The following is a 15,255-nucleotide window of genomic DNA, read 5'->3' on the forward strand; positions in this document are numbered from 1 at the left end:
AAGACTCAACAGAAGAGAAGTTACTTCGAAGACCACGAATATTAGTGAATGATAGGTTTAGAGAACTTGGTGATGATGATGGTTTTTTGTGTTTTATAGTTTTTGGTACTTTATTCATTTTTAAATTAGATTGAAGAACTTGACTCAAAGCATAGATAGTACTCAGAACACCGTTTAATAGCCCAAGCAATTGCCTCATTACTACTAATAAACCCTAAGCCGTAACAAAGGGCTCCAAATGTGGCCTCCGCAATGCACACCAAAAGTACAAACAGGGACACCATCCATGCGCAACATGGCACTGTTAATACTTTGATATTTTTCAGCTGTTGATGGAATCAGCCTCTCTGAGAGCTACCACAGAGTTCGGGAAACCTGACTACCAGCCGGCCTCAGAACCATAAAACTGAGTTTTAGAGCTGTACCCTCATAAGGAGATAATAGAATGAGTTGCCTAGTCATAAAAACAGTGACACAAGCAAACCCATGCATTGAGTCAAGAAGATCCAGCATTCAACATCCTAAACTGGAAACAATGTATTAAAAATACATCTGCGCCAGCCTAATAGATGAAGAAGGGGTGCGAGGCTGGTCAACAGATAGTTTAATAGTTTAGATAGTTATTAATAGTTCTTTAAAAAACTCTTTACATTTTATTAAAATAACTGAAATATAAACACTGCAATTATTCTATGCAATTGTCTTGAAGATAAATAACTTTTTTAAATTTATATCACTAACATAAATGTTCAAATAACATATACATGATTATGATTCACAGTAGTAGCATAAGTCTGAATCATCTGGACCACATGAAAAGTGGTACCAAGATGTACATTTACTACATTGTGTCCAATCATCAAATGGTGGCACATTGTATGGACATATGGTGCATAGAGTTGTATCAGTGATAAAACTTTCAGAGGCAGAAACCATATCATTCTTCCTTTTCATTTGTTTCTTTATGCCATTAGGTCTTTCTGCTTTCTGCTTTTCATGCTTTTTCACTTTTTTTGTTTTCAAATTTATTGATTTCATTTTTTGCTTGATCACCTTATTAAGTGCAGCTTTTTCTTTACACAATATGACTGCTTGTTGCTTTTTTTTTACATTGTTTTCATGCTGTTCTAGTCGCTTCTTGAAAGGTGAAGAAGTAAGGTTTTCAGCTGACTCTGTCTTTCTCTTTCGTTGTCTTAAAACAGGAATTTTGGGATGCGGAGAAATCTTTTCCAAAATATTTAAGGGAGAAGTAAGGCCAAGATACTCATCAACAATTGGCAAAACTGCATCATCAACAGCCTTCAATTTTGCAGCAGTAGTTGTTGTGCTCATGACATTTGCCAACTGTATAGGTGCAACAAGAGGCAAATTAGGCAATTCACTAGACTGCTGACAGATTTTCAATGGCTCAGCTTCATTCGTGAGCAAAGCTGCTTCAAAGGCTTCATCATTAAAAATAAGGTCATTTATTGGGTATAAACCAGAGCATCTAAAACCATTGATTGCTTTGTCAAAGTTTGCAGTAAAGTTGTAGGCAGTTGCAAAAATACCTGTCACGTCAAAAAATGAAATTCAACGCCCCTGATGTGATAACATCCAGTTGCTTGCTGCTGTATTGTAGCCAATTTTCAATGGTTTAAAAAATGTACGATCTAAAGGTTGCATCTTGTGTGTACAATGAAGTGGAAGACTTATGAGATGGATCCCATTGTCACGACAAAAGTTAATGACCTCAAGTGTTTTGTGACTGTGATGACCATCAAGTACAATTAATTGCTCATTAGTTTTAGATGCATGAGTCACAGCAACAAAATGTGTTAACCATTCAATGAATAAAGATGAATCAGTCCATCCACTGGAGCTAACTTTAACAATTGAGTCTGAAGGTGCACCAACAGCCAGCCTATCAGTCATTCGCTTACGGGGAAATATAAATAAGGGTGGGGCATAAGTGCCACTTGCATTCATTGCACACACAACTGTCACGGTAGCGCCTCTTTCTCCACTAGTTATTTTCGAAATTTGTCGTTTGCCGTTCGTTGCAATTATTTTTCCTGGCTTATGGACATTTGTGATTCCAGTTTCATCCATATTCCAGAGCTGTTTGGCTAAAAAACTTATGTTCCTCAAATAATGACTTGTATACTGAAAAAAACTGATTTACTTTTGATTTATTGAAGCCAATGGCTCTGCTGATACTGGTGGCTTGTAGAGCTCGAATAGAAAGTTGTGGATTGCAAGACATGAATCCTCGCAGCTAATCCACTCCTGCCATTTTGACTCTTTATTAAAAGGATTATCGATTCCCATTTGTTTAGCAAAATCATATGCTAGGCGACGCACATCTATTGTTGTCAAGTCAAATAATGCTGTTTCCATAATCTGAACTTGTGTAACAATCTTTAATCCAAATTCTTTACTAAAAACAGGAAATTTTCCACCCAGAGACAAACCACCAGCTACTTTTACTTTTCCATCTCGATGACGTTGTAATGTTTTTTTATTAATACTAAATTCTGATGCAACATTCTTTAGACTGCAGCCCATCTTTATTATATCTAATGCTGACTTTATTTTATCATTTGTTGCACCTCTCTGTGTTTTTCGCACATAATTTCTCACCATTATTTGTAATATTTAAATATGTATCTAAAGAAATATTAAAACCTTAAAATTTTAATTATATAAACATACAAACACATACACAACTCATATAATTATTCAATACATTATTATTTTATACATTACATAACATCTATAAATTAACTCTCTTTGAGTTAAATAAGAACTTACTAAAGTTACATGTACATACAAAATTACTTAAGATTATTAACAATAACACGATGTTGCAATTATTACTATGATGTTGCATGCTAAACACAGCTCCTTTTAGTAAAAATTGGGCGCTACTGCAGTGTCTCCCCCCTTTTTTATATTGCTGATTATGATAGAGAATTTAATGCTGATTAAGAATCGTATAAAAACATAGGTCTGAAAATTAACAAAAAGTGCTCTAAATTACACTAAAAAACGCTAATATTCGCCTTTTTTTAAAAACGTTTTTTAAAAAGTTTACATTTTGAAATCAATCGTTTAGAAAATCTTTTTTTAATTACGCAACCCGGTTTTTATTGTCGTCAAAATTAAATTATATTTAAATTAAATTAAATGTTTGTATTAATATATTTTATATATTTTAAAATGATTTTTTAAAAATTAATTTAAGATTTTGCTTTTTAAATGTACATGCATCGACTGAAAATAGAGGTTGACGCAATTGAATGAAGATACATCGACTGACAAATAGGGATTGGCGCAATTAAAAGTACATGATTTGAGACAGGGTTAGGGTTTGGGCCAGAGATAAATCAGAAAATGATGCGCTCAGCATTTTTCAACAGTTTTGCTTTACATTTTTGATAGAAACCAGGCTTTTTTAAATTTATCGTTGAATAGAATTTTATTTATTACCGAGTATGAAAAAATGGCGAATATAAGCTTTTTTTATTGTAATTTTTTAAACTTCAACAGCGATTTAGAGCACTTTTTGTTGGTTTTCAGACCTATGTTTTTATACAATTCTTAATCAGGATAAAATTCTCATAAAATTATCATATTTAGCAATAAAAAAAAAGGGGGGGAGGGAGAAACTGCAGTAGCGCCAAATAGTTAGCATTTTAAATATAAATTCACAAATAAAAATTGGAATTACACAGAACAACTCTATATATAAAGGATTTTCTGATTGGAAGTTTCCGAAATTTTCTGTACCATCCATGTTTATTTTGACATTAAAAAATGAATAACGTCGCGACATATGCAGTGGTTTTTATCGGCTCTGTTTCACCAATTTTCTTTAGTAAATGCAACTAAATTAAGCTAAAATGCATCTAAAATAAAAAATAAATATTTAGCTATTAAACTTCTTGATTATTGAAAAAGATGAATACCTACTGTTACACAATCATACTAGCGTTTACAAAATGAATTTACTGTTTATAAAACTTACGAAAAAAGTTCTTGCAGCAGGGCTTTCATAACGAGAGACCAGCAACTTTTATTTTTTAACTGTGTCAATGTCGCCATCAATACTTTCTAAAACATCGGAGTCCGTTGATTTATTGGCATTTAGAAAGGTTTGTTGCGGAAAGAGCTTTTTAACTTCTATGAATAAAAATGGCGCACCCAACACTCGTTTATTATTTATTCATCAGTCGTTTTGCTTTCAGTTGTTGCAAGAAAATGAATCTTGAAAACGCATTTAAGTCTAATTTAATTATTTAGCCAATAAAAAATAATTTTTTAATAAATTTTTTATTTCGTTTTAATTATGCCTATTTAAACCGCGTGACTGTTATGTGAGTCTTCTGACCAATGGTTATATTACTATATTATAATATAATAAACGTTTATAAAACGTCGATCAAATGTTTAGAATAACAACTTATATTACAATATTGTAAACGTTTGATCGACGTTTAATAAACGTATATATTAAAAGATTTAAAGCGTAGATTTTAAATCTATAAATGGTTACGTTTAGTTAAGGTCGATTAAAGGTTTATAATATTGACTAATATTCTAAACGTTAGATCGACGTTTAGTAAACGTATATATAAAAAAAGTTTGAAATATACCCATGCGGGCATTCTAACATTTAATCAACGTTTAAATAAAGTTCGCCCGAAATGTTTAAATTTAATTTCGTTTTGATTTAGAACGTAAGTTATTCGAATGTTCCGTTTTAACCCTACCTAAACGTTAGTTTTCAACGCAAATTAAACTCCATCTAAATGTTTGTTTTAAACGCCGTACGAATGTAATAAATGAAACTATCGTTTTATATTACTTTTCATTATTTAGTATGAGTTTAACACTCAAATACTGACAAGTAATAAGAAAACATCTGATTATACATTTATGCATTTAAAATTGTAATAGGACATGTCCAAATAAACTATTTTAACAAGTTATATAAAACTTAACTATCTTAACTTATATAAAACACTGTAGATATAAATTGTAATAAAAACAACGCAATAAAACAATCGTACTAAATACTTAAAAGTAATCTAAAACGATCGTTGTCTAAATTTAGGGAACGTTTAACTTTTCTTAACTTCGACGTCAAAAAAAGTTAAGCGTTGTCTAAATACGTACAAAGGAATTAAACGTCAAAAATTTTTTGTTTATTTTTAAGTTTAACGAAAATACATATAAACTCATGGCAAAAATTCATATAAACTCATGGCAATTTAATAATCATTATTGCCATCAAGATCAAGATCGTCTTCATGGTGATCCTCGTCGTTTTTGATTAAATTGATCAATCCAGCTTCTCCATCTTGAGAACTTGAAAAATGAGCATTTAAATGGCTTTTTCCAGTTCCACCTATACGGAAGGGAGCCATTCTAAGATGGGAACCAAGGAATGAATGTATTTCCGATACTGTGGACGAACAATCACGTTTCATTATATATTCTAAAAACAATTAAATTAGTATTAACGTTTACACTAAATGTTGGATTAAGGGTCCGAAGATTTTAGCAAGTGGATGCAAAAAATTAAATACAAAAAATCAACAGTGGTACAAGAGGAGCCGTGAATAGAACACCAATAGATTAATAAAATCATTTAAATTGCTTCACTACTTTTATATTCTACTTATCTTTTTAGAAATATTTAAATAATTTAATCAGATGGCGATATGCTTTTTGAAAAGCCTATTTATCGTATCATAGGTTTATATCATACCCTTCAAAAACTGTTTTCATAATTTTAATGGTGTTTAAGATTTGAAGTACATTAAAGAATAGAATTATAACCTGAACTTGATTTTAGCTTAACAAAAAATTTAATACTTTACCAACAACAAGTTGACATAAAGCAGTGTCTCTGAATGGAAGCTTTTCAAGTGTGCCTATTCCATCCATACTTAAATGCGACATAACAAAATTAGAAAAAAGTCGTTTCAAGAGATTTTTTGAAGTACCTTTAGAAGATGTTCCTCCAATTCGTGAAAGGAGTTGAAACTATAAATAAATTATTAAAAAATGCACTTTTTAATAGATATGGAATTCCAGTTTATAATCATAATATAAATTCTGCTTGTTCAGCAAAAGCAAAACCTATTTTAGACATCAAAACAAACAGTCTTGAATAAAAATTTTAAAATCATAGTCAAATTTTAAATGACAGAATATTGAACTTGAAATAGAAAATATGAGCTATTTACTAAAGTTGTTTTATTTGCAAGTATCCCACACTGCTCCTCTAAATTTCTATACCCATTCAAGGTCTGAATAGGTCCAGCAATAATTTCCAGATGTACTTCAACACTTTCTATGTGCTCTGAACTTGGTATACCCATCATTTCGACTGCTATTCTCAAATCTTTAATTTCATTTGCCAAATTTGCTAGCTGATAGAGAACTTTTCTCTGGAACTCTGTAAAATACATTACATTATTCATATAAGAAACATATTTTTAAAAAAGTAATAAAATTTTGGTACACTAACTTAATTTTTTTTTTTTAAATCTTAAGTTTTTTTTTTAAATCTATTTTAAAATGTATGTGTAAAATGTATGCTTAAAAAATTTTATGTAATATTTAATCAAAGTCCATATTTCACAGTTATAAGATCCAAAGATAATGGTTAAAGAAAGATTATAGCTTAAGCAACTGCATTGGCCATATCAAGCATAAGACAATAAAATTGAAAAACTTTTAAAGTTTGATAACTTACTTGCTTTATTACATTACATTAAGTATGCAAAAAGTATTTTGAATAAAAATTCAATTTTAAATAAAATTAATAATATATATAAAACATATACATATATACAAACAACAACTCAAGCTAAAAAAATAAGTATTACTTGGTTGATCCACAACATTGTCTTTTGATATAGGCGCTCTCTGCCTCAATAATGGAATCCTGGAATTAAATTTTCCAGTTAACAGACAAATAGATTGTGAAAGTACTGATGCTTTACCTACAATGTAAATAGTTATATAATTACATCATGTTGCAAAGTCATTTCTAACGAAAATTTTACTAAAAATTTGTAAAAAATTTGATTTAAAAAAACTTATATCATTGGGATTTTTTGCATAGGAATTTTAACACTAAATATGTTCATTGGTCACAAAATTTCAAGTAAAGGTGAAAGTTATGTAAATTAAAAGTATTAGGAAATTTAGAGATCCTATTGGATTGTTCCATTTTATTATGTTTTGGTGTAGCAGCCACTTTCGATTTGAATATAGGAATCTTAGAATTCAAACACAATTCTTGACGCAAAAGGTGACTGTAGGAGAGTTGATGGTTTGGCTGCAAAGTAAATAAAAATACAGTTACATTAGTTAATTAAAAATAAAATACTTTACAAAACCTTTTAAGAAACCAAGCTGCATCTGCGAAAAATTGTATATATGTTATATATTTGTTATAATTATTAACAGTATTCAAAGATATAAAGACTGACACAACTGATAGAATCTTGTGATACCACATCAACACTTTTTCTGCACAATAAATTACTTGGTTGCAATGTTTTGCTCCATTTTGCAGGTGGAGGTGGAAATGCAAACAGTTTTACTATATTGTAAATAAATTGCAACTACATTAGATATGAAAAACTATTATAAATAATTATTGTTTTACTTAAAAACACATAAATATACATTACTATTATAGTTATTTTTTGTTATTGCCATTATTACTACCACGGCTTTAGAGCTGAGGTCTAAATTTTACTGTCTTATATTGGTTCCTCGTAATATCAGCTATGGGTAGCTCTGGTTCCAAACCCTGATTAAAATTCTGATTATAACTTTTATAACAAAACAATGATTACAACTCTGGTTCCAAACCCTAATTATAATCATTACTTTGTTTTTTCTTATTACAAATTGCTAATTGTCACCAAAATCTAAATTGTCACTCTTCTTACTTTTTGCATTAACATTAATATCAATTTCTTCATCACCTGAAAAACAAAATTAGTTATACTATAATTGTAATAAAACTAAACAGGTAAACCGGTAATGTTATTTTAAATTAAAAAAAAATGGAATGCAAAAAAATGGAATACAAAATTAAAGACTTATCATAACTGATAATAAGTAACTGCCAAAGATATTAACATATCATAATGGAAACAATTTAAAAAAACCTTCAAAAAAAGTAGAATAGTCTTTAGATTTTTTTTTATTATCCACTGAATATCAATGTCTTCTTCTTCAGTTGCTGTTGTTACATCGTAACTATTGCAATCTTCGTAGGAATCTGTAAAAGGAATAAGAAAACATCTGATTATACATTTATGCATTTAAAATTGTAATGCGTCATGTCCAAATAAATTATTTATTACAAGTTATATAAAACTTAACTAGCTTAACTTAAAACATTGTGAATATATATATAATATATAATATAATAGAAACAACTCAATAAAACTTTTTAAAAGCTCAACAGAAGCTAAATAAAAAATAATCATACCTGACGTATTTTTTATTTTTATAAGTTTGAAACACTGCCAATTCTCACCAGGTTCAACTCTATCTCTTATTAACTTTAATGCATTCATTTTAGATAGTGGCCACATAACTAGTTTCCCACGCACCCACGTGGAAGGCAAAACACCTTTTTCTTCGCAATTTTTTTCTAACCAAACAGCTTGGTGATATGACATTTTGCTAAAAGTAAATTCCTTTAAAAACTTCTTTTATATATTGATTTGTGTGTGTATATATATAAATTTTTTTTTACAACCCATGCCTTAACTAAAAAATATACTAAGAGAGGTTATTATTAAAGGCTAGGAAACTTTTCAAAAAATAAACATATATATTTACTACTTTTATCAATTTCATATCGGTTTTGCTATCAAAGTAAAAGCTATTAGGAAAATGAAACAAAAATGATATTAACATTAAAAAAAAAGGATAATTCACTCATAATATAGTATAACTCTAAATATATAAATCTATAGTATAAATTTACAAGATGAAATACCAAATACAAATCTTAAAAAAATAAAAAGCAATAATTCTTTCTCTAAATAAGAAGCCTTAGAATGTTATACATAGCTAGTGCAAATTAAAGAAAATTCAGTCTTATAGCTAAGCCTCATATACTAAGAAATATCTTCATTAAATTAAAAAAACTTTCAACACTATAATAAGTAATAAATTAGTGTAATAACTTTAAAATATTAGTCTTGTTTATGTATATGTATTTATTTTCCATAATTTATCTCAAAACTAAAATACGATCTCTCCTGTTTCTTAAATGATTTTTAAATTTGACTAACTTAACAATCTTTTGAATGAAGAAGAGGCATCAACACAAACCCATCATTACATGGAAGCTTCATAGCCTTTTTCTTAATTTCTGTAAACTTCACTTTTTTAATTTTAGTATGCTTATGATGACCGCTCACAAAATAAATGTCTATTAGGTCAGATAAGCAGGGCTCAATGAAAAATGGATGTAAATTAGCAAAATTGAATATATAACACAGACATAAATCTTGTTGAACTTCAAAAACTTCTGCAAATTGGCCATTTTTTAGTTGTACAAACAAATCTCTATATGCTATTGATAATTTAAGGTTTGGTTTTGTTGCATTTTTAATTTCAGATAATTTATTAGCATTTTCATATTCTTGAATTCTTTTTGCTACTTGTACAGCAGGATTTGAAGGATCTCTCACATATCTCTTTATTTTTTGGAGATAATTTTCAAAAGGAAATGCACTGAATTCATCGAGTGGTGAATCAAAGAACTCCACATCATCACCAATGTGCAGTAAATGATGAATATTATAAACAACAAAATCACTACCATATAACTGCTGAGAACTCTCAACAAAATGTCTAAGCAAATCTTTGGCATAGGTCAACATGTTATTTCTTCTCTCTTTTGAAGATGTGAGTAGAATTGATACCCCAACAGATAATGTTAGAAAATGTTTGTATAGCTCAGAATTCAATATTCCTTTTAAGACAACAGGTCTTGTATATAACAAGAATTGCCGGAACTCTGTAGCTTCCCATCTATCAAGTTCCAATAAAGATCTAGGGCGCCTGACAAACTCAATTGGTATGCATTTTCTTAAACCCAAAAGGTTTTCAAAAATTTGCAATATGTTATTGCTGCTTAATTTCGCCTTTCTATTACCTTTTCTCAAAGCTTGCAGAACACGACGTACAACACCTAAGCAGATCAAATGCATACATTAAAGCAATCAGTAGAAACAAATATGGCTCATTTGTTAATAGACATACCCACAGCAAGACAATTGAGAATTAACCAAAATTGTTTTTTAGAAGATCTTTATAACGAATAATGCAGGAGATTCCAATTCAAAACAACTATTTACATCTTTAATAATTTTTCTATACTTTTGCATATACTCTGCTTTTGCATATACTCTGCCTGTGAAGTCATTTGAATGAACCTAAAGGAGAGCCTTTAATTTGAGTATTCAAATACTTGATATTCAAATATATTTTTGTAAATAAAATAAAAATATTTAAATTAAATATTTAAATTAGAAAATATTTTTTATTTAAAATATATAAATATAAAAATAATTATTGAACAACTCGTAATTCAAACATTTGTCCATTATACAAATAATTTTTAAAATGAAAACCCACAGAAAGCTTCGAAAAAAATTTTAAGAATTTTTATATAGGGTACAACACCCAGTGTTTGCTATGCAACCTAGGCTTTGCCACTTGATCTTTAAATAAATCTATTGTCTTTAGTTTTAAAGTTAGGATCATCAAACTTTTGCCATATATTAAGCGGTCATTGCTCCAAACTGAAAAAAGTTTGACAATCTTAAATTTTAAATTAAAGGCACTAGATTCATTTAAAGATCAAGTTGCGAAGACTAGGTCAGATGGTGAATACTGGGTGTTTTACCCTAGCCTTTATATGGAAAAATGAAAATATATTTTTGTATGGATTATATTATGTGTGACATTATTTTGCTTTGTTTAAAAAAAAAACACTATTGAATATTTAAATTGTTTATAAATATTAATAAATTTAATAGTTTACCTTACGAGCCAATAGCAACCAGGGTGGCAGCATTTGATCCCCCAACCACAATTATTTAAATAAAGGTTGCTTTTTTCAAATTTTTTATTTCAGAATTGTTTATGATAACACAAGAACAAACGCTCACATGTTCTATTTAATAAATTGATTGAAAAGAAATTTTTAAGAATCAAATACTAGAATATTATAAATCATTAGAAAGCCCTCAAATACGTAGTTCAAAGGTGAAACAATTATGAAAATTGGACAATTATAAAAAGTTATGACGTTTTTAGTAGCAAATTTTTGATATATGGATTTCTTGATATAACTGTGGTGAAAACAATATTTTTTTAAACAGAAATTGTTATAACTTTGTCAATTCTTATTTAAATATCTTTAACTTGGTATCAAAAGATAGGTGTAAAAAAGGGCTATAATTTCAAACTAGTTTCTAGGTAAAGGGGGCTTCAGTGTTTCTAAAAAAAAAATGACAAAAAAAATGTTTGCCTAACTGTTCTTAAAAAAAATAACACTGGAAATCCACTTAAAAAAAATTGGAAAAACGAAAAGTTAGGTACCAAAAGTGCTAAACTGATTAAACTATCTGCTACATAATATTTTTCAATGAAATTTGGTAGGTTCAAAGAAAATGCATGTAAAAACTTATTCAAAAAATCAAAAAAAGCGGAACAAAGAGTCCTTCAACAAGAATTTAACAAGTAAACATCAAACTATTTTTCATAGAAACAAAAAAAATCTTTTCTGGAAACTATAGAACTAATTTTTCATTTTTGTTTCATACTTTTGACGTTATAATGTTATGTTACAATATTCCTAGGTTATAAAATGAAATTTAAAATAATAAACAAAATACATAATAATCAAAAAGAAAATTTAAAAGTATAAAAACTGAACGTACCTTAGGTTTATTTTTTTCTAGGTTCTTAAAGGTAGATATTTCATTTAAAAATATTTTCTTTTTATTAAAGTCAGAAATAAGGAAACCAAAGAAATTTACAATTATTCAAATGACCTTAAAGAAAGCATGCAAAAAATTTATAAATGTCATTAGAATATATACTAATCACATTTTTTTACATATTATGTTGCGTTTGAAAAAAAATACTTTATAAAATATTGTTTAATTAAAATGTGTTGTCTAAAAACACCACTTTATCAACACACTTATTTGAAAAAAAAAATTTAAAAAAACAATAATGGTTTTTATTTAATTTGTTTTCCAGCAAGAAAAAATCCTCTTAACTTTTTGTTTTTTTTAATGAAATCGAATTCGATTAATTTAAGGTACATTTAAACATTTAGGTTAAACATTAACCCTATACAGGCTCAGAATAAACAGAAATATGAGCAATCTGATTCGCTGATTTTAAAAGAGAGGCAAGTGCGTATTTGTTGAAAAATATATTTAATAGTAGATATAATAGAAATAAATTTCATAGTAATGATTAACTAAGTTTATCAATACAAGTTTTGTATTAGGAAATTTATTTTATTTTAGTACTCTTCAGAGTATTTAAAAGGCATCAAAATCTAGTGATTTTTCACTCGTAAAAATCTCAAAATTTCAATAAAGTTTACCTTGATGATGGAGGTTTTATCTGTTGTTAATTTAAAGAAATGGAAAAAAGATTTATGTGTTGAAGTAAATTCGAAAAGATTTATAAATGCATTTCTCGTAAAATATGTTCTTGGCCTTGAAGCATGCTCAAATACAAAGTTTATATACTGTGGTTTGAGACTACTTGTGAAGTACTTTTGCCTATAAAGATTATATGCAGTTTTACCAAACTACTGGTGAAGAACTTTATTTATAAATTGATTTATATTTTAATTATAATAAGAGTTGAACATTAGAGTTTTTAAATAAAGAAAATTTTTACTGATTTCAAAACTAGCTTACATGTTCCATGTCAATATATGAGCTCTGAGGAGATTTTGTTTTCGTGTTTTGTTTCAACTATAGTTTTAAGGAGACAGATTTATTTTTTTATTACACAACTCTAATAAAACATCGTCTTAAACCATTTAACACTTTTTGAAAATTGAAATATTTAACTTGAATTTGCATGTGTGCAATTTTGAAAGATTTCTAAATGTGTTTCTCGTCAAATGTAATGTCCATGTTCTATAAAAGATGATCAATACAAAGTTTATATGCATATGCAGTTCAGACTACTGGTAAAGTACTTAAATTATGCAAAGTTTAAATTTTAAGCTGAGATGGAGGTTGTTCTAAACTCTTTACTGCATCTTTATACCAACTTGTTAATTATAAATATTTAAACATTTAAATTTTTGGAAAAAGAAAATTTTTACAGATGTTTTATCAAACTAGCTTATATGTTCCATGTAAATCTATGAACTCTGAAGAAGTTACTGTTTAACCTAAATTTTGAAAAGGCTGATAAGGTGTATGTCAATATTTTTATTCCCTTAACTTTAATAAAACATCATTCTTAAACCTTCAAACACTTTGTGAAAAATTAAAAAAAGGTTGGTCGCGTATTTTAACTTATATAAAAGTAGGATAAAAATTTTATATTAATAATCTATTGGAAAATTTAACAAAAAAAAAGATATTTATTTGTTTTTCTACTGAACAGTTCTTTTGTATAGTTACATATAAGCGTTGATATTACAAGCTAGCAAAGAGTATTGAAGTTAAAAAACTTAACCAAATGAAGGTGAGTTATGGCAACTATTGTAATGAAATAAACTTCATCAAAACAAGCTTTAACATTCGAAGAAGTAGGTTTTAAAAAAAAATTTAATTATATTACTTCAAGATAAAACATGACATGTCTCTATTTTTATATTATTATACAAGAGGTATTCACAGAAATTCAAAAAATGCACACTCGATTATATTGGTTATACTAAAGATTACATAATAAAACTTGGAATTTGGAAATATTTTTTACTTTCATTTTTTTTTCCCTCAGGAGTATATAGTGTTAAATAAATTGATAGCATAATAAATATAAAATTTATCAAACTTTGTTGCTTTATTTGATATTATTTACCATCAGTTGCTATCAAAGGTAAACATTTTTTACCTATTATAGAATACAATAACCAATATATATATATATATATATATATATATATATATATATATATATATATATATATATATATATATATATATATATTTACACTTAGTTTTTCATAAAGGTGTGGTAAGTTAAGAGTTATTCCTTTTTGTAATCAGTTTAATATATCAAAACACACTTGTGGACATCATGTTATAATTTTTTTCTTATTGCTTATTATGCTACAATGCTTTGTAATCTTTTATTACTATACATTACCAAAGACAATCTAAATCAGCTCTTGCTCACAATTGCTTTTATTTTGAGAGTGTTGCAAATTATCTGGGCTAGTTAAATAATCAATATTCTCAAACTTAAAATGTTTTAGTGATGGATACAATTTATATATAAGGGTAAAAATTTGAAAAGAAATTAGGTTCTTTTTAAAAATAGTTTTCTTGTTATATAATAGGATTAATGGGAACTTTATTTGAAAAATTTTATATCAAGTTAATAATATTCAATTGATATTACTAGGTAAATTTTAAAACTATTTCATTCTAAGGAATCAGAGCATAGTCAAGTTTTACAATCTTTATAGTTTGTTACAATGGCTGTTATTTTTAAATCTTAGAGTTATAAAAACCATAAGGATAACAAACTAAATTTTTTAAACCTTTATTTTTAAGAAAATATTATTATGAAAATCACGGATGTTTTGAGTTGTGAAGTTTTGTAAAAATATAAGTACTATATTGTACAAAATCGGATAAAAAAATCATACTTTTTTTCTTATTATTATTTGGCAATTACTCAGTTTCACTTTCATTAATCGATACGTTTTTTGACATTTGTTTTGATTTACACTTACGCGCAAAAGCCTCTCTTTCAAAATCAGCGAATCAGATTGCGCATATCTCTGCCTATTCTGAGCCTGGATAGGGTTTCAAAATATGCTGCCCGATGCGCAGTAAAAAGATCTTGATTAAGCGTACAAACGCTTTCTAAATATATTTAGAATTCGTTTAAAATTGATTTCTAAACATTTAAACGCGATCTAAATCCATTTTAAATTAGCAAATGATGAATTCCATCGTTACGGAATCACCGATTTGAGCCTATTTTATGTTATAAAAATAA

General features: G+C 27.8%; 2 protein-coding genes across 7 annotated transcripts; both read right to left on the reverse strand.

Annotated features, from left to right (window-relative positions):
• Nucleotides 1-5,170: 5,170 nt before the first annotated feature.
• LOC136090043 (uncharacterized) lies at nucleotides 5,171-7,531 on the reverse strand. 2 transcript variants are annotated; one of them, XM_065816148.1, is made up of 5 exons: nucleotides 7,398-7,531; nucleotides 6,882-6,998; nucleotides 6,237-6,448; nucleotides 5,994-6,033; nucleotides 5,171-5,482 (listed from the first exon to the last, which is right to left on the reverse strand). In XM_065816148.1, exons 1-5 carry the CDS (start codon nucleotides 7,417-7,419, stop codon nucleotides 5,256-5,258), a joined length of 618 nt encoding a protein of 205 aa, XP_065672220.1. In that variant the 5' UTR covers nucleotides 7,420-7,531; the 3' UTR covers nucleotides 5,171-5,255. The 2 variants fall into 2 exon arrangements, with proteins under 2 accessions (XP_065672220.1, XP_065672219.1); XM_065816147.1 differs by having other exon boundaries at nucleotides 5,868-6,033.
• LOC136090044 (uncharacterized) lies at nucleotides 7,205-14,980 on the reverse strand. 5 transcript variants are annotated; one of them, XR_010643141.1, is made up of 6 exons: nucleotides 14,900-14,980; nucleotides 8,507-8,703; nucleotides 8,181-8,293; nucleotides 7,959-7,994; nucleotides 7,491-7,603; nucleotides 7,205-7,336 (listed from the first exon to the last, which is right to left on the reverse strand). XR_010643141.1 is itself a non-coding variant. In XM_065816152.1 (5 exons), exons 2-5 carry the CDS (start codon nucleotides 8,697-8,699, stop codon nucleotides 7,601-7,603), a joined length of 345 nt encoding a protein of 114 aa, XP_065672224.1. In that variant the 5' UTR covers nucleotides 8,700-8,703; nucleotides 14,900-14,980; the 3' UTR covers nucleotides 7,473-7,600. The 5 variants fall into 5 exon arrangements, 4 of the variants coding, with proteins under 4 accessions (XP_065672224.1, XP_065672221.1, XP_065672222.1 ...); XM_065816152.1 differs by lacking the exon at nucleotides 7,205-7,336 and having other exon boundaries at nucleotides 7,473-7,603; XM_065816149.1 differs by lacking the exons at nucleotides 7,205-7,336; nucleotides 7,491-7,603 and having other exon boundaries at nucleotides 7,805-7,994.
• Nucleotides 14,981-15,255: the final 275 nt, after the last annotated feature.

This window comes from Hydra vulgaris, chromosome 13, assembly GCF_038396675.1.
Source record: "Hydra vulgaris chromosome 13, alternate assembly HydraT2T_AEP".
Classification (NCBI taxonomy): Eukaryota; Metazoa; Cnidaria; class Hydrozoa; order Anthoathecata; family Hydridae; genus Hydra; species Hydra vulgaris.